We start from the raw sequence: 22,213 nt of genomic DNA, 5'->3' as shown, positions 1-22,213 counted from the left end.
AAGGCCAAAGATAAGAAAGACAAATAAATTAATAATAAAAAGTACAAATTATATTTATAGCTTTCATCTGTTAAAGCTCTGCTCTGGATTTTATTACATTTTGCGAATATTTTGCGAGCCGAGTGATTATGTGACTCATTTAATGTGAGTTCTGGCACCACAAAAAAGTACCTAAACTTATGCAAAATAAACATTCAATTAAACATTAAATGTACTTTCACATAAAACGTCCAAGGCCAATTTGTTTTCACTATTCGCCTGTGAAAATGTTAATCGCTTTTAGCTGATGCAATTCAAATGTCAATTGCGTTGATCCATTACTTAGTTTAGTTGTCTGTCATGTGTACAAAATACGACTCTACGTATAAATTAGATTGAACTGAAATCAGAAACAGCTCAAAACTAGACGAAAGTTCACAGACCAAACAGACACGAGTCATAAGCAATCACGAAATTGTAGAGTATTTATTTAGCGTCCAGCTGTGTTTGGCTGCTGCCAGTAATTGTACACTTCGGAAGCTGGCAAAGACACAGTTATCGGCTAACGGTCTCGGGGCTGCCATTAATTAGCCATAAAATTCAGTTTAGTCAATTAGCCACATTGCAAAGCCTCGATACTAGCGCTCACAATAATGGCAGCTCTGACAACAGGCTTACCCTGTGTCGTCCAGGTAATTAGCTCGAACCAAAATATAGCCATATATAATGGGCAGCAGGTGGAGGGAGAGCAGGCCGGGGAGAGACACATCTAGAGCTACTTCTGACGTTAGAAATAGAGACGTTTGCAGAACTTCTTTATTTGCCACACAAAAAAGAAACCAAACAACTTGTTCAAACAGCGCGGCGAATAAGCAACATAAAATTATTATCTGATCTCTACCATCCCAGCCGGTCAATAGAGCGAAACAAGGCAAATAATTAGTTGAGCAAAAGCACACAATAAATTTCAAATTTTGTTGATTTTTTAGAGCACTTTTAGTCAGAGATGGGAGATCGGTTTGCAGTACAAAAGAGACCAGGAAAATACAAAATTTACGAGTAGTTCCAGTTATGCCACTAACACCCTATGATTTCTAACCTAGGACAGCTAATACTGTATTATATATGACCTATCCAACAAAATCCCCAAAATTTGCGTTAAGTAATTTCCCAATCAATTGTATAAGCTTTATTGAAAATTTCGCATGATTATATACAATTATCCCATTTATTCTCCAATTTCCAGCATGTGTATGCATCTAACGAGGTGTTCAGAATATAATGTATGGAAATATTTTACGCTCCACAGCACTGCAAAATGTGCACCCAAATTTGTAGTCAGTTATGCGAGCCATGAAAAAAACCGAACCAACCCCCGGCATGGCCTGATCTGGACACCCCATGATCATGGGGTGGCCGGGTAATAACAACTTGTTGGCTGTTGGCTGTGGCTTGCAAAGAAATGAGCAAAAACCTGTCTCACAGAGGGCGGGTGCAAGGCTATATATAGAGACCCTTGTTGGGGGGTTTGGCTGCTGGACGGATTGGCCACCGATAAACCTCGTTCCGCAAAATATCTCGTAATTACCAGGTTGAATGAGAAATGCCCAATTAGTTGGAATTTTTTGTTGTCACTTTTGCTCGACTTTGTTTCTGTTTTGTCAGTCACTAGGCCTGAGGCTTGGGGCATGGGATTTTTGGTTGGGGCTTGAGGCGAGTTGATCTCGGTTCGCGTTCGGTGGAAAGTGACGACGATTGTCAACAGTTAGTCAGCGGCATTCACTGGACGCAGCCGAATAGACGAGTGCGGATTTATCTCTCTTTTAGTTCTCCGTCTCTAGCTGTCAGTGCGTTACTTCAACTCCGGTCTCGCTGTGAACTGCACGCGCCTTGCAGCTCCCCAATAAACATTTCAGAAAGAAATTAAACAAACAATTAAAACACACAAAATTCCTGTATTTTGTGTGCCTGTGTGTGCGTGCGCGTAACCAGAAATCTGAACCTCCACTTCCGGCTTCGTTTCGAACTTGAGACTTGTATAAAAAGGAATATTCCCTCAAAATGATATTCGGTCGCTGGACTCGTAAGCAAATACTCACCATGTTCGGTCTGGGTGGCGCTGTTGTGGGTGCCATTATTGTGATCGCTGTGCTCAACAGCAATGTGTCTTCCGAGGAGCTGTCCCGACACGAAGCAGCCACAGCCAAGTGCTTTAAGACCCGGCCAAATACAACCCAATCAACGCTGGAACTAGTGCACATTGTTTTCAGACACGGCATTCGTACACCCGTGGATACGTACCCCAACGATCCCTATCTGAGGGATGGCTTCAAGCCAACGGGCTGGGGACATGTCACCAATGTGAGTAGCATCAGCAGACTGATCATAAGAGCTGGCCACATTGTATACTTAATGATCCAATTAAGACATTTGCTGATTATCTTATCCGCTTTTATCAGAGTTTAAAGAATTATGGCCTTGTCTCTATTTTAGTCTGGCAAACGAGAGCTCTACGAAATGGGCCGCTGGCTGAATCGTCGCTACAGCGAGTTTATGGGACCCTACTACAGACCCGATGTATGATTTGTGTACTTTTCGGTTGTCAAAATGTAACAGTTTGAATCTCTTAGCGTTTGCATGCACAAGCCACAGCCTCACCTCGCGCCATGATGTCCCTCCAGACGACGCTGGCGAGCATGTTTGAGCCAAAGGGAACTCCCATGGAGTGGAACAAGAAACTCAACTGGCAACCCATACCCATTGTATCGGAACCTCTAGATCAAGATTCGGTATGTTAATCTCTAGAGTCGTATAATTCAAGCAGTCTGTAATATTTTCCTTTGCTGCAGCTTTTGCTGGTTCGGACGCCGTGTCCGCGCTATTTTGAGGCCTGGGAAGAGGTGTTCAAACGTCCCGAGGTGATTGCAGAAACGAAACCATACGAGCAAATGTTCCGGGAGCTGACCAATCTGACTGGGATGCCGGTGAGGAATGCCGAGGATGTCAACTCCCTGTACATCACACTCCTTGCTGAGAAAGAGTTTGGCTATGAGCTGCCCTCTTGGACAAAGGACTACTTCCCCGATCGCATGCAGTTCCTGGCGGAACAAAGCTACATCTACAATGCCTACACACCGGAGATGCAGAAGATTAAGGGCGGACCCTTCCTCAAGCGAATGTACAAGGAGATGTCTGAGAAGAGAGATGGCAGTCTGAGGCCCAAGGATCGGGGCATGTACATCTATGCGGGGCATGACTGGACCGTGGGCAATATACTGTCCGCTTTGGGGGTTTGGAAGCGTCAGATGCCTAGGTTTGCGGTCATGGCCATCTTTGAGACGCACAGAGATAAGCAGACTGGCGAATACTATGTGGAGGTAAGCACTAAAAATAGACTTTGGATGTATCTCGCTTATTGTGATTTCCCCCTTCGCTTTCACAGATCTTCCTCCGCAACGACGAACACGGCTGTCTGGAGCAGTTACAGCTAAGAGATTGCGATCGTCAGTGCCCCTTGAGTCGCCTCATCGAACTGAGCAGCGAGGTGCTGCCCAACGAGCCAATGGAGCAGCGGTGTCGACCCCATAGCCCCGATTTTGTGGAACCGCCGCCGCGTCTGATCGATCAGAATGCGGGACGCTAGCCATAATTGGGTACGGGCAATTTTCGCCCTACGGCTGCTCAGTCGCCATGCTCTCAGTATTATAATGGCAGTCGCATGGGAGTTGTGCATAAAAAAATAAACACACAAAAAGTAATAAATAATTCAAGTAAATTATATGAAAAACCCCCAAAAATATAGAGTCAAAAGTTCATTGTGCGAATTTTTATTTATTTTTTTCTTTTGGCAAAATCAGTTTCGTGTGAAGCAAATTAAGTTGAATTTTTTTCTTGCTATTGTAGTGGAATGATTGCGCTGATTGAAGCGCTCGTCTCGCTCTTCGCTGCTGTTATCTACGGGTGTGTGTGTGTATGGGTGAATACATAATCGCGACTTAAAAGCCGACCGCAGTTCTATTGATGCAGTCACTCAACGTAAAAGCCTCAAAGCAGTCGGTCTACCTCATTCTAACGCTCAATCCCGCACAATTCAGTCCAATCCAATAAACTATGAAACTATTGTGCCTTCTGTTCTTTCTTAGCCATTGGCTGATGGCTGTTCGCGGAGCCAGTATATCCGGTGTCGAAGTGCCAGTGGAAGTTCCCGAGGAGGAGATCGAAACATCTAGGAATACAAGCAGCAACTCCACCCTAAAGCTCGTGCATGTGGTAAGATCCAAGTAATGCGTGAAAAGTTATACAAAAAAAAAAGAAAAGAGAAATAATTTATTGTTCTAATTGAGGACTCGTTAACAAATTTAACAACTAGCCAAGTCAGCAGACCATAAAATTAGACAAAATTTGCTGAACATTAGCAGACATGAAATCATAAAGCGAACTATTAGAATGTTTGGTTAAACAACAGTTTGTTCTCTTAAGTAAACCGAGCCAGCGCATAGGGTTTCCCATGAGAACAGATCTCTTAAGCAGAACGCGCTGAAAACTGTTCCTAGGCCAGTGCGCGTGGCGACATGGCGTATACTTAACGTTGTATTAAGTGCGCTGCGGGAGAAACCGGTTTAACTGAGCAAACTTTAAATTTATGGAGCAACTCATTGTATAATTTGTTTTTCCATCAATTGTGCCATCATTTAAATTTATTATATACTGGAAATTAGTTATAAAAGCAAATATTTATTGTTATTTAAAATATTATGGAAATTTATTAAGATTTCACATAAACGAAGAGACTTTAATGGCAGGAAACATAAGCTATAAACATTACTTTTGTGATTTAATGTAGAAGACTCTCTGACAGTTGATTAAAATTGTAATTAAATCTGTGGCGTAACATGTAGATTTTTATTATGTATTTAAAATCTTACATTTTAATTGATTTTCCCACTCTTTGTTCTGTTTTAGCTATTTCGTCATGGTCCTCGCACCCCAGTCAGTACTTATCCCAAAGATCCCTACATCAACGAAACATTCGAGCCCTATGGCTGGGGACATTTAACCAATGTGAGTTCCAAACCATTAAAAATAGTTAAATATTAATAATAATAAATATATTCGTTTCCAATAGCCTGCCAAGGTGGAGCTCTATAAAATAGGAAAACAACTGCGTGGCCGCTATAGAGATTTCTTAGCGCCCTACTATCAACCCGATGTAAGTTGAATAACCTAACGAAAATCAGTCTATTATAAGAATGAAATCATTGCAGATGATCCAGGCTCAATCATCGGCATCGCCACGTACCATGATGTCATTGCAAATGGTGCTGGGTGGACTCTTTCCCCCGGAAAACACGCCTATGGAGTGGAATCTAATGCTCAACTGGCAGCCCATACCAATCCTGGTAGAGCCTGAGGAAACGGATGTTGTAAGTTGAAATGCAAACAAAATAATACAGAGAATAGTACCTTAAATATTTTATTGTATTTACAGCGCCTGAGAATGAAGGTTCCGTGTCCCCGCTATGACGAGGCCGTACAGGAGGTGATGAACAGCCCCAAGGTGAAAGAGTTTCATTCCCAAAACTCAGAGTTGCTGCAGGAACTGACCGAGAAGACGGGACTGAATGTCACCTATGCCCATGATGTGACCAACGTGTTCATTACGCTACTCGCGGAGCAGGGTTACGGCCTGGATCTGCCTGAATGGACCAAGGAGTACTTTCCCGACAGAATGCTGCCTCTGGCATCCCAGTCCTACATCTATGACGCGTACACTCCCGAGCTGCGCAAGCTGAAGGGCGGCTTTTACCTGGATCACATCTTCGAGCAAATGCAGTCGAAGATCTCCGGCAAGATGGAGCCCTCCGCTCGGAAGATGTACCTTTCCTGCGGCCACGATTGGACCATTACAAACGTTCTGTCTGCTCTCGGAGTGTGGGAGCCGCAGATGCCACGATTCTCTGCCCTCATAGCGTTCGAGCTGCGGCAGCGTGACGATACGGGGGAGTACTACGTTGAGATCTTCTTCCAAAATGATCCCGACAAGGAGCCCGAGCAGCTGCAGGTTCCGGGCTGTGCCCAACAGTGTCCCATTGAGAAATTGCTGGAGCTGACAGAGCACGTCCTACCAGACGGCTCCTACGAGCAGCTGTGCATGGCCAAAAGCGCCGCTGATGTGGCAAAGATCAGCTATAACAACTGATTTGCGCTCATCGTTTGGCGGGTCGAATGATGATGTTTTATGCAGTATTAAGATTATATAAAGTATCTATTTTATCTCTACAATTTTTAATTGGCTGCCCCGTTGATTGATTGGCACGATGAATTGTGATGTGGATTGATATAGAAATGGCAGGGGTAAATGTGTGAAGTGTGCATGCATGTTGATACCTGCCAATCCACGGGTAGGTTGAGCAGTTGTGAAATACATTTTCTATCTAGATAAGAGGCGAACGAGCTCTCAGAAAATACCCTACCATTCGCATGGTTTGCTGTGTTCACAGTTTTTCAAGGGCATACTTTTAGGCTATCTCTAATAGCGAATTATGCCGAAGTATACTCTGCTCTATATGTTCTATTTTACTGAAAATGAGATTGTTCAATGCTAGCACTACATGCAATTTCCAATGCTTCTGCATGAAAACTTGCATCTTTAGTTAAACTTCGATCAACCTCCTCTCAAGCCTTCGTATAAAACGTTTGCTATCCCATTCAGAACAAAACAGTTGGCATTTGAGGGCTTTACGTGTGCCACCCGATCATATCGGCGTTACAGAATCACAGCAGCAGCCGCTTGAACAAAAATCCGAAACAAAAGGGCAAGCGGAATAACATTTTTTTAAATATTCAAACCATTTACGTAAACTTCCGGACTATGACGGAACCATAAAGGCAGCAAAAAACAGCACACAGCCAAGCCCCAAAAAACGATATAATTCAAATTTGGCAATTAAAGAAATACAACACATAATTATTGTATCTGTTTCGTTTGTGTAATTAAGATAATGTTCGATCGGGACTCGGAGATTTATTACGCGAGTGTTTAAGTACGCGATTTTGGTGACGAATTCGTTTTCTTAACGAAGGGGGAAGTAGACAGTGTGGTGGGTACACACTTTTAAGGCAGGAAAGAATCCAGTTCATATAAATTAAAAGTAGCCCGCGCGATTTCAAACGCCTCAAACGCAGCGGCATTGTTGCCGGAGTCTCTCTCTCGCTCACTGGGCTGCTCTGTTCGGTTCGGTCAACCCCCACACACACACACACACAAAATAACACACAAAAGACACTACAATAGTAGCAATAAAAAGAAATAACCAACACTATAGGAAAACCGAATAATAGTAATAAAAAATACAAAAAAGAGCGACGGTGACGACAGCATTTGGCGATAATGAAACGATAAAAGACCTGTGGAACATATGCTTCTGGGCTCTGCCTTTTGCAGTGACACAGCCCCCGCACAGTATTATTGTAGATAGTGCATCGCTCAGACATTGACACAGTCGCGTGCGAAGACCCCAGCCGAAAATCGGGGAGTCGAAATTTGAGGCTCTATCAAAAGTTAGTGACAAACAAATGATAGCAGTATGGCTACACTTGGGGCAGCGAATGTAATCAATTGATTCTGCTCGTAGGAGTGGGACGAAACCGGTTTGATGTTTGTAAATTAGCTAGTTTCGTGGTCGTGATCGCGGTTTATGGGTACAATAATTAAAAACCCCGAAAAAAAAGCGATACAAAAACCCAAAGGCAAAGGCGAAATATATGCGAAGCAAACGGCAAAAGGAACACACGTTAGTCGGTGATCTGTCGGCGGGCAAGCTCTCCAAGCACAACCAAATCCGAAACGTTACGCCAGCGGAATCCGAGCTCCGTCACAAGTTCTATAAAGAGCGTCTGTCAAAATGCCGCGTTCGCATTTCACTCGAAGGCATTGTCTAGCGATGACGGGCGGATTAATTGCAACGGGGCTGCTGCTCATCTGGTGTCTGGCACACTCTACGATCGTATCGGGCAAACTATACGATCCCGCCGCTGACAAATCAACGCTCGAGCTGCTGCATGTGGTAAGTCAGGGGCGTGCGTCGCGAATCGTGAGCATCTCGTGGGCTTCGAGCACAATGAGCGACGGTGCGACAAATTTGAAAACAGCTGACGGGGAATTTGGCATCAATGAACAAACTTTTAGTGAGTGGATCGGATAAGTGAAAACAGCTTTGGGCGGGCGATAAGTTCTTAGTGAAATATATTTTATAGCAACATAATTTAGGTCAGTGCAAAAAGGTACTACTTCAGCTGAAGTAAACATCGTTGAGATCACATGGAAAAATTCGCTAAAAAGTAAACATCTTTATATGATCTATTATAAACTTTCTTACACACTCGTAAACTCATTCATGGCGGCAACTCAAATTATTGCAGAATTGTTTTCTTTTAGCAGATCCAAAATTACTGATAACTCAAATGACGAGTGAAATTTTTGTTTTTGTTGAGCATTGAGAACTCCCTGGCATTGACATTTGCGTAGAGGCCATATAAAAGATGATTACGTTGATAAAGCATTTTGTTTATTAAGAGAACATCAACAAGAATGGGAACTTTGTTGTAGCAGTGTGTATAATTTCAGTATAATTACTCGATGGAATTTTATGAATTTAATAGGCTGTCGTCAGCGGTAGGTAGCAGATAACATTCGAGTGTCGCGAGTAGAATTATCAATGTGAGTCAAATGACTAAACACATCAGTGGGGAAAGTAAAGGTGCACGATAAAGTAGCCATGGCATGGCTGTTGGAACAGGTGGAATTACCCCTAAAAGTTGTCTCAGCTGTTCTTGGCACTCGACTCGACCTTAGAGCGTAGTGCTATATCAGCTGTTGAGCACTGCCACTGTATTTAATAATACTTTATATAATTATTAACAATTACACTTGAGTTACACAAATAAACATTGAAGTGCAGCCAAGCGGAGAGTTCAACAGAAATTATTTCTGAAGCTAAGAATTCATTTTCGCGGAACGTCAGTTCAAAGTGGGTTAAATAATACTCTGGAAATATACATTTTTGTGAAAAACGAGGCCAATTCCAGTTAAATAATATCTTGGATGATTATTGTGGGGGTTTTCGTGTGCTGCGAACTCACAAAGATTGGATTCGAGACCCCATTCCAATAGTTTCATCTCTGCCCACAATTAATACGTATTTTATATATGTATATTTAAATAATAAATTTGCGACTCAATTAGAGCCTTGTTGATGGTAAATTAAAATGGAATAAACCTGTTTATAAAATCACTCATTAATGCAAACAAAAAACACGAATTCTTCCATAATAACTTTTACTTTAATTAAGTTCACAAGCTCATAAATCACCAAAAATAACCAAAAGCAAACCCAAGTCAAAACAAAAAACAAGAAAAAAACATAAAACCGGCTACCCAAATTACAGTTCGCACAAAAAACCAAACCAGTCCCACAAACAAAAACAAGAGAAACAAAACTGCGACGCACTTTTGATTTTTGTTTGGCGACTTTGATGAACTGGAAATCCATTTAGCTTAGCTCTTGGTTGACCTTCGTCCGAGACGCACTCTTATCAGCGCCAGAGATACGAGTAGCAGCAATAAAAATAGATGCGGGAAATACTCTGAAATCAGCTGGGGCTGGGGCACATGCTCAGCACATGCCTGATTGATCTCCACGAATCTTATCAGAGTCTCGTGCAAGTGCAAGTGCAAGTGCAGTACTTAAAGCTGGTCAGGCTAATTAAAGTGGCTCTGAGAAAAGGGTAGAGAGGGTGGAGGGAGAGTGTGTGTCTGGTTGGTAACTCTGTTTGACTAATAAAAATTGTAATTGCTAAACTTCAGGTATTCCGACATGGACCACGAACGCCGGCGGATACGTATCCAAGGGATCCGTATGTAAATGAGACCTACTATCCCTATGGCTGGGGACAAGTAACAAATGTGAGTGGAGAAAAAGTTGTGCTGCAGAAACTTTTGCACCATCATTCTGTCCCGAACGCAACCCAAACCAACCCTGAACTGAGAGCAGCCCACCCAACCAGCAAAGCATTTAAATAAATTGAAATGCAAATGTTTTCCAGGAATGCTGGGAGGAGAGGAAAGAGGATGCTCGGTTTGGTTTTTGTTGCTTCCGGGGGTGGGTGCAGAGGCTGCATTAACATATACACATGCATATGTTTATGCAATTGCAAAAATGCAAGGCATTTATTATTTTATAACACTTCTCTCCATCTCTGTCTCTGTCTCGGTCTCGGTCCCGATTGCTGTCTCCGTCTGCTACACAACATGCCGACTGCCGCTGCTGCTCCATGCCTGCTGCTGCTTGGACTCTTTCTGCTGCTGGTGTTGTCTCACGTGCCATCCGCTCATGCCATGCAATAAATCAACGCTCCAGAATGGCAAACGCGAGCTGTTCAACATTGGTACTTGGCTGCGTAAGCGTTATGGCAAATTTCTGGCGCCCCACTACAGTCCCGATGTGAGTAAGCAGTCACTAACGAACCGACATGCCCCACCATCCCATTACCCCACACTATCTATGGCCACGTTCCATGGGTATTTCCATGAGTAGCGGGTAGTGGGTTGGAGTGTCTGATAGTGCGGACGTTTACAAATTGCAAAGCTCAAGCGCGCTCGGCTCATCACTCAATTTCTGCTTCTCCTTCTTTTCGTTTTCGCTACTTTGCTGTTCTCTTTCGCCTCCCGCCCGCGCCTCGCAGCTGGTGCACGCACAGGCGACTGGGGTGTCTCGCACCCACATGACCATGCAGACGGTCTTGGCCAGCTTCCTGCCCCCCAAAGGCACCGACATGGAGTGGAATAGCAAGTTTAATTGGCAGCCCATACCTGTCTTCTCGCAGGAGCTCAATGAGGACACGGTGCGTATACTTCATAAACTATAATGATTAATTGTACAGCCGCCAGTTGCGCATCGAGTGGTATTTTATTAGGTTTTCCTACCACACGGTTAACCTTGCACTCAATTATTACAAACTTAGTTGTAAAATCCTCCTCTTTGAATGTCTCCCACAGCTTCTACTCGTTCGCACGCCCTGTCCGAGGTATTTCGAGGCACTGCATGAGGTCTATGACCTGCCCGAGGTGAAGCAGGAAGTGGCACCCTACCTGGACATGTACAAGGAGCTGGAGACACATACAGGTCTCAGCTTCAAGGAGCCTGAGGATGTTCAATCGCTCTATCTGACGCTGCTGGCCGAACAGGAGTGGGGTCTGAAGCTGCCCGAGTGGACCAACGAGTACTTCCCGGAGAAACTGCAGTTCCTCGCCGAGCAGAGCTACGTTTACAATGTGTACACACCAGAGATGCAGAAGATCAAAGGCGGGCCCTTCCTCAAGAAGATGTTCGGCGAGATGCAGCAGAAACAGAACGGAACGCTCAAGCCGAGTGCCCGAAAGATGTACATCTACACCGGCCACGACTCGACGGTGGTGAACATTCTCTCGGCCCTGAAGATCTGGAAGCGCCAGCTGCCCCGCTACTCGTCCATGGCCATCTTTGAGCTGCACAAGAGCAAGGAGACGGGAGAGTACTGGGTGGAGATCTACTTCCGCAACGATCCCAAGGCGCAGGCCCAGAAGCTGACTGTGCCCGGCTGCGAGTTCAAATGTCCGCTGGACAAGCTGCAGCAGCTGGCCAGGGATGTGGTGCCCACGGAGCTGGATGATAATCGCTGTGATTCCCGCAACGAGGCATTCACAGAGCCACCACTGCGTGGCCCATAGAGGCCGTAGAGTGATTCTTACAGGTGCTACAAAACTCAGGGAGTGGGACATGCCAGTCAGTCAGTCAGTCAGTCCTGCCGGTAAGCCTCAAATAACTAGTTAAGTCAGTCGTTTAGCCTAAGCCAAATAAATGTGTTATGGTTCCAGAGTTCACTTCAGATATTGTCTGTCATCGTCAGCGTCATAAGAAGTACTGCTCTGTGTGTGTGTCTGTGACTATACACAGTACGCCTCATGTGGTAGCCAAGTTGGCTCATTTCCGCTTTGTGGCGTCGCCTGCCGACTGTCGCCTGTCATTGCCATTGCCCAATAGGCCGCTTCCGTTTGCCCTTTGCCAGCAGAAGCAGCGGCAGCAAACGCAAACAACTTCCGCACTTGTTTAGCCAGCCATCCCGTCTGCTCCTTCCTCTTCCCCTTGCTCTCTGTGTGTATATCTATGCCACTGCCTTGTCTTGCTCATTTTTGCTAGGAGGTGACATTTTTCGCATTGCGGTTTACCATAAACTATTTCATTGGGGAGTTGTTCCAGCTTCCACGTTGGTTCCAGTACCAGTTCCACCTCCAGTCAGTCCCCCACCCAATCTCCAGCATCTGCTCTGGCATTGTTTGCTCGTGTGCGTTTGCCTCTCCATTCTCGTATAGTCGTGGGGTTTTTCCCCTGTTTGCATATCTGTAAACTTTATTTGTCAACGGGACGCATATGTTGTGTTGTTTGCCAAAAAATAAACGAATCTCCCCCTACCAGAACGCCCCCCATCGTAGCACTCCCCGATGCATTCAGTTGTGTTTGTTGGTTGTTCCGTTTAATTTTCGCTTAATTTGATTTTGCTGGCTGCAGGAGGTGCCACGCGGAAGTGCCAGTGGGTGGGTTGGCTGACAAATCTATAAGACCATGAGCTGCAGGACTTGTTCTACTTCAATGATTAATGAGACGCAGCGAGGGAGGAAAAGCGAGTCGGATAACGGACAGGGTGTTGCCGGAATTAAGTATGCGCCATGTGTGTGTGTGTTTTGACAGGAAGTTTCAGATGATTAAGATGCTAATCCAGATGTACACATACCATAGTGCGATAGTGTACATTTCCACTATATCTACTGTCAACTGCTTGCAGATCTCCGACCATCTGTGCATCTCTTTTCACCTACTCGTAATTCAATCATAAATAACTCAACTCTCATCATCTGGGGACTTCATATTCATAAATTTGATCATTTCAGACTCCTGCTTCCCAGACTATCATAATTATTAACCCTATTATGCAGTTACTTATGCCAGTCATCCGTCTTCCCCTCTCTCTCGCTTTCTTTCTGCCATTTTGCCACTCAGCCTTAGACATATGCCTGGCCAACAAATCTACTTAGAACTGAAGCTGAAGCTGGAGCTGAAACCTCGACTCAGTCACAAAACTTTCGATGGGAAGAGCAAACTTTTATGCGGGCTGGTCTAAGTGCAAGTCTTTGGGTAAACTTTCGCATTTTTTCTTCCTGCTTGCTCCTGCTCCTGCTGCAGGACGATTGCGACTAAGACGTAAGACATAAGAGCCTTGGCTGCTCGGCTGCCGGGCGGACAGTGGAAGTTTCCCTTTTGGCGGGCTGCACTTTTCTGTAGCTCACATCTTTCTGTGGTCAGCTTACTAACGACTTTTCGATACGGACCGAAGGCCGAAAAACTTTTGCGCTTGGCCTAGAAGATAAAATTTTGCCGATTGCCAGCTGGATGCCGCACCTGTTCCCTGAGCTAATCCTGGCCGACTGCTACTGCGAGTGGGTGTGCAGAGTGGCAGGGTGGCAGGGCGAGCCCGGTGGCATGCATATTAATAAGCTGCACAAATGTTTGCCGGCAAACAAAGTGCCAGGATGAGGCCAGGACTAGGGAGTTGCCGTGCCGTGTAGTTGCAGTCTATTAAAAGGCACAATAGATGCCGCATGCCCCCTGCCACCACCACGGTGGCCCCAGCAGGATGGGTGCAGGTCCATGCGATGCTTCATTTCCGTTTCCACCGAAGGAACAGAAGGAGGCGCCGGGGGAGCGACAGAGAGAGAGAGCGAAAGCTTTCCTCACTCAAACTGTTTGCCGTTTAGTTTCGCATAAAGCGTAGTCTTCCCTGTAAAATGCATAAATCTTTGTTGGCACTCGAGAGGGTTCCAGGGGGGCTGGCTCTGTGTGGGGGTCTGTGTCCGGATTCCCTGTTCACTCCAGCTTTCGTTTGGCCTGCAGCTGCTTGGGCGTCTTGTTTGTTGCACGACTCATTTGTCAAAAAAGGTTTAAGAATTTTATTGCCAGCCCATGGAGTGCAGCAGTGCCAGCCAGCAGGGGATTGTGTTGGTTTTAAGTGACAACTGCTCCTGGGAATGCCACTGATAGTACGATAATTTGTGCAAGGCCAGAATAAATGAAATGAAACTGATAGAAAAGAGTGACCTGTTCCATATCCATTACTTAGATAAACTTCTACATTCAGAGTATATATTTTCCGATTAGCAAAGCAAAGATCTTAGTTCAATGGCGAGCAATGCGATTTTTATTGTCACTCTGTGCATAATTGCCTCGAGCTTCATGATCATATGGAAGTTCTCTGGCTTCGATCACGAGACGAGAAAGTTCAAGGCCATTCTGGTGGCGTTCATGCTGGCGATGCTTTTCCAGTTCCTGATTTTCGATCCATTGAGGTTTCTGGTCTTAGCCATTGATGCTGCCTGCTGGCCCAAGTTGCAACGTCCGTTGGTGCCGGACCCAAAGGCAAAGCGGCATACCCGAATGGACTATCTGAATCTGCGGCTACGCAGCCTGCGCAGTCAGCTAATGATCACGTCAGGACATCGCAACGAGGAGCTGAACCTCAAGTACAGGACTATTGTCCGTGAGCTGTGGGTGTATGGGAAGTTGTTCCTCATACACTTATTTCTGAATCTGGCGATGCTCAATCGGCTGCTGTACTACAATGGGGAGTCCATCACGAACCTCTTGAAGTACAATCACACGGATTCGATTGGTCAGAGTCACGTGCTGTTTCTGCATCAAGTGTATCCCTTCATCGAGCACACGCTGCTCAATGGATTCCTGTCGAATGATCATCATCGCAAGTCGGCTCACTGGAACCATGTGAACAGCACAAAGCTGCTGGGCGTTATACAGATGCGGCTGCTGCGAGACTCTGGAGAACACTACGGCTTAAATGAACCGAAATACACGGACAAGGAGTACTCCGAAGGCTGGAGCCTGCCCCATGTACGCGAACCCTACACCAACAAGTACTGGTCCATCTATCTGCCCTGGCTGCCCATGTCCAAGAGCCACAGTTTCTGGGAGAGATTCTTTCTGAGCATCCGACAGCACGGCTACTTTGCCACCTATCCTGAGATGAAGGGCTACGCTGTGACTCTGCGGAACACGAGGGATGACAGCATGAAGGTGCTCACGTATCTGTACGAAAACAATTGGCTAGATAACAGGACGGCAGCCTTCTTCCTGGACTTTACGCTCTACAATGTCGATGCGAATATTTTTAGCGTGGTCACACTGCGCTTCGAGAATTTGCCCTACGGCATCATACACAGCAGCATGTACGTGAATAGTGTGTCCCTGACGGAGACGATGGAGACCCTGCCCTGGATTGGAATGATTTGTTTGTTCGCCTACGCGATCATCTGGCTGGAGCTGGGCATGACGGTGATTGTGCCCCTGTGGTTCGAGCCCAAGCGATTGAGGACATTCTGGGTGAAGGTGGACCTGCTGATCCTTATGCTCAGCATGATAGTTGTGACCTTGATGGCCTTGAGGGAGGGCGTTGTTTCCAAGCTGTTGGCTGTCCTGGAGATGGCCAGCACGCATGATTTCATTGACTTTCGCATACCGGCACGCATGACCGAGCTCACCGTCATTCTGATGGGTTTCCTCATCTGCCTCGTCACGCTGCGGCTGTGGAAGGTGATGCAGTTTGCCAGCATCTTTCAGATCTTTACGAAGACACTGTCGCTGGCCTGGCAGGCGCTCTTCAGCACGGCCTGTGTGATCTGCATCTTTATGTGTGCCTTTGGCATTGCCACCGTCTGCATCAATGGCAACAACAACGATAACTTCAGGACTTTGCTGCAGGGCATGGCCACCGTCATGTGCTTCTCCTTTGGTTTCACCAGCCACGTCGCGCCCAGCGATCTCTTCAATGGTGGCATATGGCTGGGCATTCTGATCTACGGCATAATGGCCTTCACCATTGCCATTCTGCTGACGAACGTGTTCGTGTCGATACTCAACAACTACTTCACGGCAGCCAAGGCAGTCCGCGATCGCAATCGCAAGGATCAGATCACATTCTGGGACTTCCTCAGCGTCGAGTATGCGGACACCATCAATACTGTGCGGGAAGCATTCGGGTGTGAGCGCAAGTACAGGCGCAAGAACCGCACCGTGGCAGAGAACATTAAGCGCAAGATGGACCTGCAGGCTGCTGCTGTTATCTCAGCTCGTGTCAAACGGGGCAGAAGCTACAGGTCGGCCAGGGAGCGAAAAGGCGCCGAGACGGAGGATGAGGCAGAGGAAAATGAGCGCAAGGCGCAGGCACAGCACATTGATCGCATATCGAGGACCTACACGATAGCAGCCATTCTCCAGACTCAGATGGAAATCGCTGAGCGAAGAATTTTCGGCGATAAGGATGGAAATCTCCATAGCGATGACGAGAGCGTTGATAGCGCGATGGAGCAAGATCTTCCACGGCAATATGTATAAAATAATGAAATGTTTGTGTATGGGAGTTCGGGGTTCGTTGTTCCTGCCGGGGGATTTTTGTTTTATGTCATGGGTAAATAATTATGCGCAAACAGGCCAAACTTTTGACTTCAAAAGGCTTTTAAGGCAATTTGGCGCTCGCTTTCTTCGACTTGTTTGCCTCTAGCGCGGCATTCTGGCTGCGGTCCAAGTCCACAAACTAAATGACTTATATAAATGGGTCCTCTTAAGGTCCTCCCCCTTCTATTGTTATGAAGTAAGCAAATAAAAATTGAATACTACTAGCTCTTAGGCTGTTGAGCGACTGAACAACTATTCTTTTTGCGAAATCTGAGCTCCAGCAAACATTTTCTAGGAGAAGAATTTTCCAAAATCAACGACGCATCTGGCCAAACTAAACAATTGCTAAACTTTAGCCGCCCTCCGCCCTACGCCTTCGTCTTCGCCTTCGACTCTCTTTTTATCCATCAGACATACAGAGAGACAGGGAGTCTGGAGCAGTTTTTCTATATTTTTTGTGGCACTTGTGTTACTTGGGGGAATTGAACGAAACTTTTATAATTATTAGCAACAAATGAGCAGTGACAGAGCGCTTTTAGCTTGAGTCTAACTTTGCCGGCTTCCTCTCCGAATTGGTCTTCTGTCCACTCTCCACTCTTTTTGTCGCTTCTGCCCAGACAGAAAATCACAAATGATCCCCGCCCCCAATTTAAAAGTTTTAACTACCTGACTGTTGTCTGCACTCTGTGCTCCACTCCCTTCTCTCTGCCATTCTCCCATATGAATGTGAAGTATGTGGCTCTGTACCCAAAGACAAACGGCAAAAGAAAGAGCGCCCGAATCGAAGCCACCTGAAGTTACATACATAACTCCCACATCTGTGTGTGTGCTGAAAGAGTTGGCCAGAAAGTTTTTAATTTTTGATCGCTTTTTGCATGGAGACCACAATCAGCAGCTAAAGCTCGAGCTAATGCTCAACAAATATGTGAACGTCCCCTAAAACTTTCGCCGACATGTAAGCTTATATGTAGTTGTTGTTTAGCCAAAAGAAAAACAACTGCCATAAAATTCCAAATATTGTACATCTTTAGAAAGCTTTAAAAAATGGTTGATTTACATTATAAAAAGCGAGTGGTTGTGCGAGCGACATTGTTGAGCCACTTTCCAGAAGTACCAGCGCAGAGATCACTTTAATCATTTATTTAATTTTATTGTTTCTATAAAAAATACATATTATTAGTCATTATAAAAGGTGATTTCTAAGATAATTTAATATCAGATTGGTCTTCAGTACAAGCTCACTTTTGGGCGCACTTGACTGTTCATTTTTGCTAAAAATATGCAATAGGAGTTCACTAAGTTCCCTTTGCACGTCTGTGCAACAAAGTCACCAAAGCTGCTTGCTATGGAAGTGTAGATATAATTTAAAAACCTTTTCCAAAAAGTATGCTGTAGATGATTTTAATTTATTTTTAAAAATTATTGCAGCCCGATACCGAAGTCCGACGTGGGATGATTATTTTATTAGCATAAATATCAAGCAAGGTAAAAATGTCGAAGTCCATAATATACAATTTCGACTTATGTATAAATATGTATGTCCTTTAAGCTGAACATTTAATCCGTTTGCACCTAATTTAGAAAGATTTTTAGCAGCAAAAGTCATAATAGATTTAATTTACGCCGCTTCTTCCAATATGTTGTGCATTAACATCTTCGATACCCCCAGAACATTAACTTTAAAACAGTTTCTCTCTGTTTTGTACCATTTCTCTTATTTTTGAGACAATTTCTCTGCCACTGTGCTCTTGATAGACTTAAATTTCTCTTAAGATGGAAAGCTCTTAGGAAAGAGCAGCTGCTGAATGGAAAGCAGCGAAAGCTTTCTCTCTGTCGCAGCAGAGCGAACGAACGTCGGACCGCAGGGCTTTTGTGCTAAAGTTCTGACAGAGATATAGATGTACACATGTACATACATACATAAGTATATCTTGGCATGTGCTATCTCTGCAGGCCGGAGTCACGGCAGGAATTTAATTCATAACTCGAGTGCCGTGTCCTCGGCCGTATACAGCCAAGGTTAAGTATTGCTGCAACGGCAAACACGTCACTTCTCGAGTCCTGAAGTCCAGAGGCGCAACTCTCGAGCACCGTATCCTGCCTGGCAGAACCCGTACGGGCGCCTGCTGGCCTCCTGCCTTTTCCCCTCCCTCGCTCATCGAACGCTTTTCTGGTTCCTTATTTTTGTTTGGTCCGCTGCTTGAGCACGAATCTCCCCAACTTAAAACAGTCGCCCCATCATCCTGATTTCTGTTTTGGAGCATGGATGGACGGGCGCACCATAAACATTTGCGGGGAAATATAATATTCCCTTGGTCTTTGTTTGTGGGTTGCACGAACTTTTGCTTTGTCTTTAATCCCCGCCGAAGAAAAGGAGAATCCTTTTGATTGAAATTCGCCTCTTGCCGGTGGCTGAGGGCAAAGGAACAACAGCCAATTTAGACAAATGATATTGAACCTAAAAAACAGACAGAAGACAAACCACGGACCGGCATAATTAGACCTTGCCTGGGACGAGACCTGGAGTACCCCCCTCACCATCTACGAACATGATTTGCATAAAACTTGGACGGGGAAATTTTAAAGCCAGGCTGACCTCTCGTGTATCAGTCTGCAACTGAAAACCAAAACTCCCCACAAACAAAAACCTTTTTAATTTACACGACACGTTCCTCGAGTCGCATTTTTTGTCCAATGGGACACTCTTCATTCTTCTCTGCTGGGCAACAGCAACACCTTCAACGGCAATAAAGCCGAAAGCAATGAAAGAAATATTGAAGCAATCAAAAATGTAAATGTCACTACGTGAATTGTCAAATGGTAGCCGGAGCTAAAAACAAATCCTTCCCTTCCCTCAAAAATTCAGAACTCACAACTGCCCTTGGGGCTTCTGTTCTCTAAGTGGGCGGGCTGATAAATCTGCTTTAATTTATACACATACATACAAATGTTTTTGTTGCTTGCGTATTTATCGCAAAAAGTTAATTGCCAGCCCGTGCTCTCTATTAATCATATTCTGTAATTTGTTGAGCCTAATTAGCCATATAGATAGCAAGCCGAAGGGGATTTTGCCCCATGAGATAGACCCTAAGCCATGGTCTGCCTTGCGGATCATTAGCGAGGGTCGAAGAGGGTCCTGAAGTTCTCGTTTTTTGTTTTGCACTGCTGTTTTTGTTTTCATAGAGCTGAAGGATGAGGAGCGCACGCTTCTATTGCCGCTTTCCTATACACAGATGGCCGATAGAGCCCATTGAACTCAGCTGTGTTTCCAGCTGAAGCGTGAATGTCTCCAGTTAATCCAACTTTTTGTAATTGGAACCGTTGTCGCTGTTCCCGGCAAACATGAGATACATTTTTCATAGAGCTGAAGGATGAGGATCGCACGCTTCTATTGCCGCTTTCCTATACACAGATGGCCGATAGAGGCCTATTGAACTCAAAGCTAATGTGGGGATCCAGCTGAAAAATGCGTGAATGTTTTGTAGTTAATCCAACTTTTTACCCGTACTGCCAAACATTTTAAAAGATCTTTTGGGGGCTGGAAGGCTGGCGTGTCGCTGTTCCCGGCAAACATGGCTATACATTGTCCAACATAAGCGACTCCTACGTGGCCTGCGATCAGGAGTGCAAGGACTGCAAGGATCAGGAGTCGAAGTGGCCGATTTGCAAGCTGACAGTCAGACTGAGTCGGATTAGGACGCAGGCTAAGATTAGTATACATAGCAAATACTTCCTAAAAGGACAATTTTTGTAAAAATGTGAAATTAACCTAGTTTTTGTACCAATTAAAAGCGTAGCATACTTTCGAGGCTACCCGATAATACCATCAACATTTTAAAGTATCTTTTGGGGGCTGGTTTGATTCCCGATAGTGTTGCATACTTTCAGGTCGAACGGATCCCTATTTCAAAATGGCGTGAAACAGCCATATCCTGCAGTCCTTAAGGTCCTTGATGGATTCAAACGATGCAGGACACTGTCCCGATCACGAGGAGGTGTGGCATGCCCTGATCCGACAGGACACAGCCGAGTTATACCGTTGTAAAGATTATATCTGAAAGCAACGGTAAAATGGCATTATCCTTAATGTCCTTGCATCCTGAAGGATTTCCAGCGATCCGGGACATTGTCCCGATTACGAGGAGGTGTGGCATGTCCTGATCCGACAGGACACAGCCGAGTTATAGCGTTGTAAAGATTATATCTGAAAGCAACGGTAAAATGGCATTATCCTTAATGTCCTTGCATCCTGAAGGATTTCCAGCGATCCGGGACATTGTCCCGATCACGAGGAGGTGTGGCATGCCCTGATCCGACAGGACACAGCCGAGTTATAGCGTTGTAAAGATTATATCTGAAAGCAACGGTAAAAGGGCATTATCCTTAATGTCCTTGCATCCTGAAGGATTTCCAGCGATCCGGGACATTGTCCCGATTACGAGGAGGTGTGGCATGTCCTGATCCGACAGGACACAGCCAAGTTATAGCATTGTAAAGATTATATCTGAAAGCAACGGTAAAATGGCATTATCCTTAATGTCCTTGCATCCTGAAGGATTTCCAGCGATCCGGGACATTGTCCCGATCACGAGGAGGTGTGGCATGTCCTGATCCGACAGGACACAGCCGAGTTATAGCGTTGTAAAGATTATATCTAAAAGCAACGGTAAAATGGCATTATCCTTAATGTCCTTGCATCCTGAAGGATTTCCAGCGATCCGGGACATTGTCCCGATTACGAGGAGGTGTGGCATGTCCTGATCCGACAGGACACAGCCGAGTTATAGCGTTGTAAAGATTATATCTGAAAGCAACGGTAAAATGGCATTATCCTTAATGTCCTTGCATCCTGAAGGATATCCAGCGACCCGGGACATTGTCCCGATTACGAGGAGGTGTGGCATGTCCTGATCCGACAGGACACAGCCGAGTTATAGCGTTGTAAAGATTATATCTGAAAGCAACGGTAAAATGGCATTATCCTTAATGTCCTTGCATCCTGAAGGATTTCCAGCGATCCGGGACATTGTCCCGATTACGAGGAGGTGTGGCATGTCCTGATCCGACAGGACACAGCCGAGTTATAGCGTTGTAAAGATTATATCTGAAAGCAACGGTAAAATGGCATTATCCTTAATGTCCTTGCATCCTGAAGGATTTCCAGCGATCCGGGACATTGTCCCGATTACGAGGAGGTGTGGCATGTCCTGATCCGACAGGACACAGCCGAGTTATAGCGTTGTAAAGATTATATCTGAAAGCAACGGTAAAATGGCATTATCCTTAATGTCCTTGCATCCTGAAGGATTTCCAGCGATCCGGGACATTGTCCCAATTACGAGGAGGTGTGGCATGTCCTGATCGGCCTTCAAATAAAGGATAAAACAACATAAAAGGCTCTCCTGTTGTTGTTGTCGATTTATGTTGTTGTTGTTGTACAACAACAGTTCTTTTTGTTATTGTTGTACAACAAGAAAGTGTTTGTTGTACAACAACCACCATTCGTTTGTTGCAGATATGGCGCCCGGCTGTGTCCTGCGATCACTGCGGCCACTTCTGGAACTTAAAAGGGTTGTTGCACAGTGGCGCCCCGCGATCACGACGGCTACTTCTGGAACTAAAATAATTTAGTTCGAGAATTGACCGCTCAGAGTTGAGGCGCCACTGAGTACAAAAAA

At 45.2% G+C, this 22,213-nt stretch overlaps 4 protein-coding genes across 5 annotated transcripts; all 4 read left to right on the top strand.

Moving 5' to 3' along the window:
• Positions 1-2,040: 2,040 nt before the first annotated feature.
• LOC117894258 (prostatic acid phosphatase) lies at positions 2,041-3,897 on the top strand. Of its 2 annotated transcripts, XM_034801212.1 has the most exons (6): positions 2,041-2,340; positions 2,473-2,556; positions 2,610-2,768; positions 2,829-3,356; positions 3,422-3,632; positions 3,883-3,897. In XM_034801212.1, exons 1-5 carry the CDS (start codon positions 2,041-2,043, stop codon positions 3,620-3,622), a joined length of 1,272 nt encoding a protein of 423 aa, XP_034657103.1. In that variant the 3' UTR covers positions 3,623-3,632; positions 3,883-3,897. The 2 variants fall into 2 exon arrangements, with proteins under 2 accessions (XP_034657103.1, XP_034657104.1); XM_034801213.1 differs by lacking the exon at positions 3,883-3,897 and having other exon boundaries at positions 3,422-3,732.
• A 61-nt stretch (positions 3,898-3,958) lies between these two features.
• Positions 3,959-6,265, top strand: LOC117894260 (venom acid phosphatase Acph-1). The gene is made up of 5 exons (XM_034801215.1): positions 3,959-4,248; positions 4,942-5,040; positions 5,105-5,188; positions 5,244-5,402; positions 5,468-6,265. The coding sequence occupies exons 1-5, from the start codon at positions 4,090-4,092 to the stop codon at positions 6,176-6,178; spliced, it is 1,212 nt and encodes a 403-aa protein (XP_034657106.1). The 5' UTR covers positions 3,959-4,089; the 3' UTR covers positions 6,179-6,265.
• A 1,064-nt stretch (positions 6,266-7,329) lies between these two features.
• On the top strand, positions 7,330-11,904 carry LOC117894259 (venom acid phosphatase Acph-1). The gene is made up of 5 exons (XM_034801214.1): positions 7,330-8,045; positions 9,845-9,943; positions 10,398-10,481; positions 10,723-10,881; positions 11,036-11,904. Exons 1-5 carry the CDS (start codon positions 7,884-7,886, stop codon positions 11,744-11,746), a joined length of 1,215 nt encoding a protein of 404 aa, XP_034657105.1. The 5' UTR covers positions 7,330-7,883; the 3' UTR covers positions 11,747-11,904.
• A 2,345-nt stretch (positions 11,905-14,249) lies between these two features.
• On the top strand, positions 14,250-16,475 carry LOC117893332 (polycystin-2). Its single transcript, XM_034799922.1, has one exon. The coding sequence runs from the start codon at positions 14,250-14,252 to the stop codon at positions 16,473-16,475; it is 2,226 nt and encodes a 741-aa protein (XP_034655813.1).
• Positions 16,476-22,213: the final 5,738 nt, after the last annotated feature.

The sequence above is a fragment of the Drosophila subobscura genome, chromosome J, assembly GCF_008121235.1.
Source record: "Drosophila subobscura isolate 14011-0131.10 chromosome J, UCBerk_Dsub_1.0, whole genome shotgun sequence".
Taxonomy (NCBI): domain Eukaryota; kingdom Metazoa; phylum Arthropoda; class Insecta; order Diptera; family Drosophilidae; genus Drosophila; species Drosophila subobscura.
The sequence above is the reverse complement of the archived record's forward strand: the minus strand, read 5'-3'. Positions and strand labels throughout refer to the sequence as shown.

Coding starts and splice junctions, on each gene's coding strand:
- LOC117893332 (XM_034799922.1), top strand. CDS start 14,250: ATGGCGAGCAATGCGATTTTTATTGTCACTCTGTGCATAATTGCCTCG.
- LOC117894260 (XM_034801215.1), top strand. CDS start 4,090: ATGAAACTATTGTGCCTTCTGTTCTTTCTTAGCCATTGGCTGATGGCT. Junction 5,041..5,104: donor GCTGGGGACATTTAACCAAT/GTGAGTTCCAAA, acceptor CGTTTCCAATAG/CCTGCCAAGGTGGAGCTCTA. Junction 5,189..5,243: donor CGCCCTACTATCAACCCGAT/GTAAGTTGAATA, acceptor AAATCATTGCAG/ATGATCCAGGCTCAATCATC.
- LOC117894259 (XM_034801214.1), top strand. CDS start 7,884: ATGCCGCGTTCGCATTTCACTCGAAGGCATTGTCTAGCGATGACGGGC. Junction 8,046..9,844: donor CGCTCGAGCTGCTGCATGTG/GTAAGTCAGGGG, acceptor GCTAAACTTCAG/GTATTCCGACATGGACCACG. Junction 10,482..10,722: donor CGCCCCACTACAGTCCCGAT/GTGAGTAAGCAG, acceptor CGCGCCTCGCAG/CTGGTGCACGCACAGGCGAC.
- LOC117894258 (XM_034801212.1), top strand. CDS start 2,041: ATGATATTCGGTCGCTGGACTCGTAAGCAAATACTCACCATGTTCGGT. Junction 2,341..2,472: donor GCTGGGGACATGTCACCAAT/GTGAGTAGCATC, acceptor TCTCTATTTTAG/TCTGGCAAACGAGAGCTCTA. Junction 3,357..3,421: donor CTGGCGAATACTATGTGGAG/GTAAGCACTAAA, acceptor TCGCTTTCACAG/ATCTTCCTCCGCAACGACGA.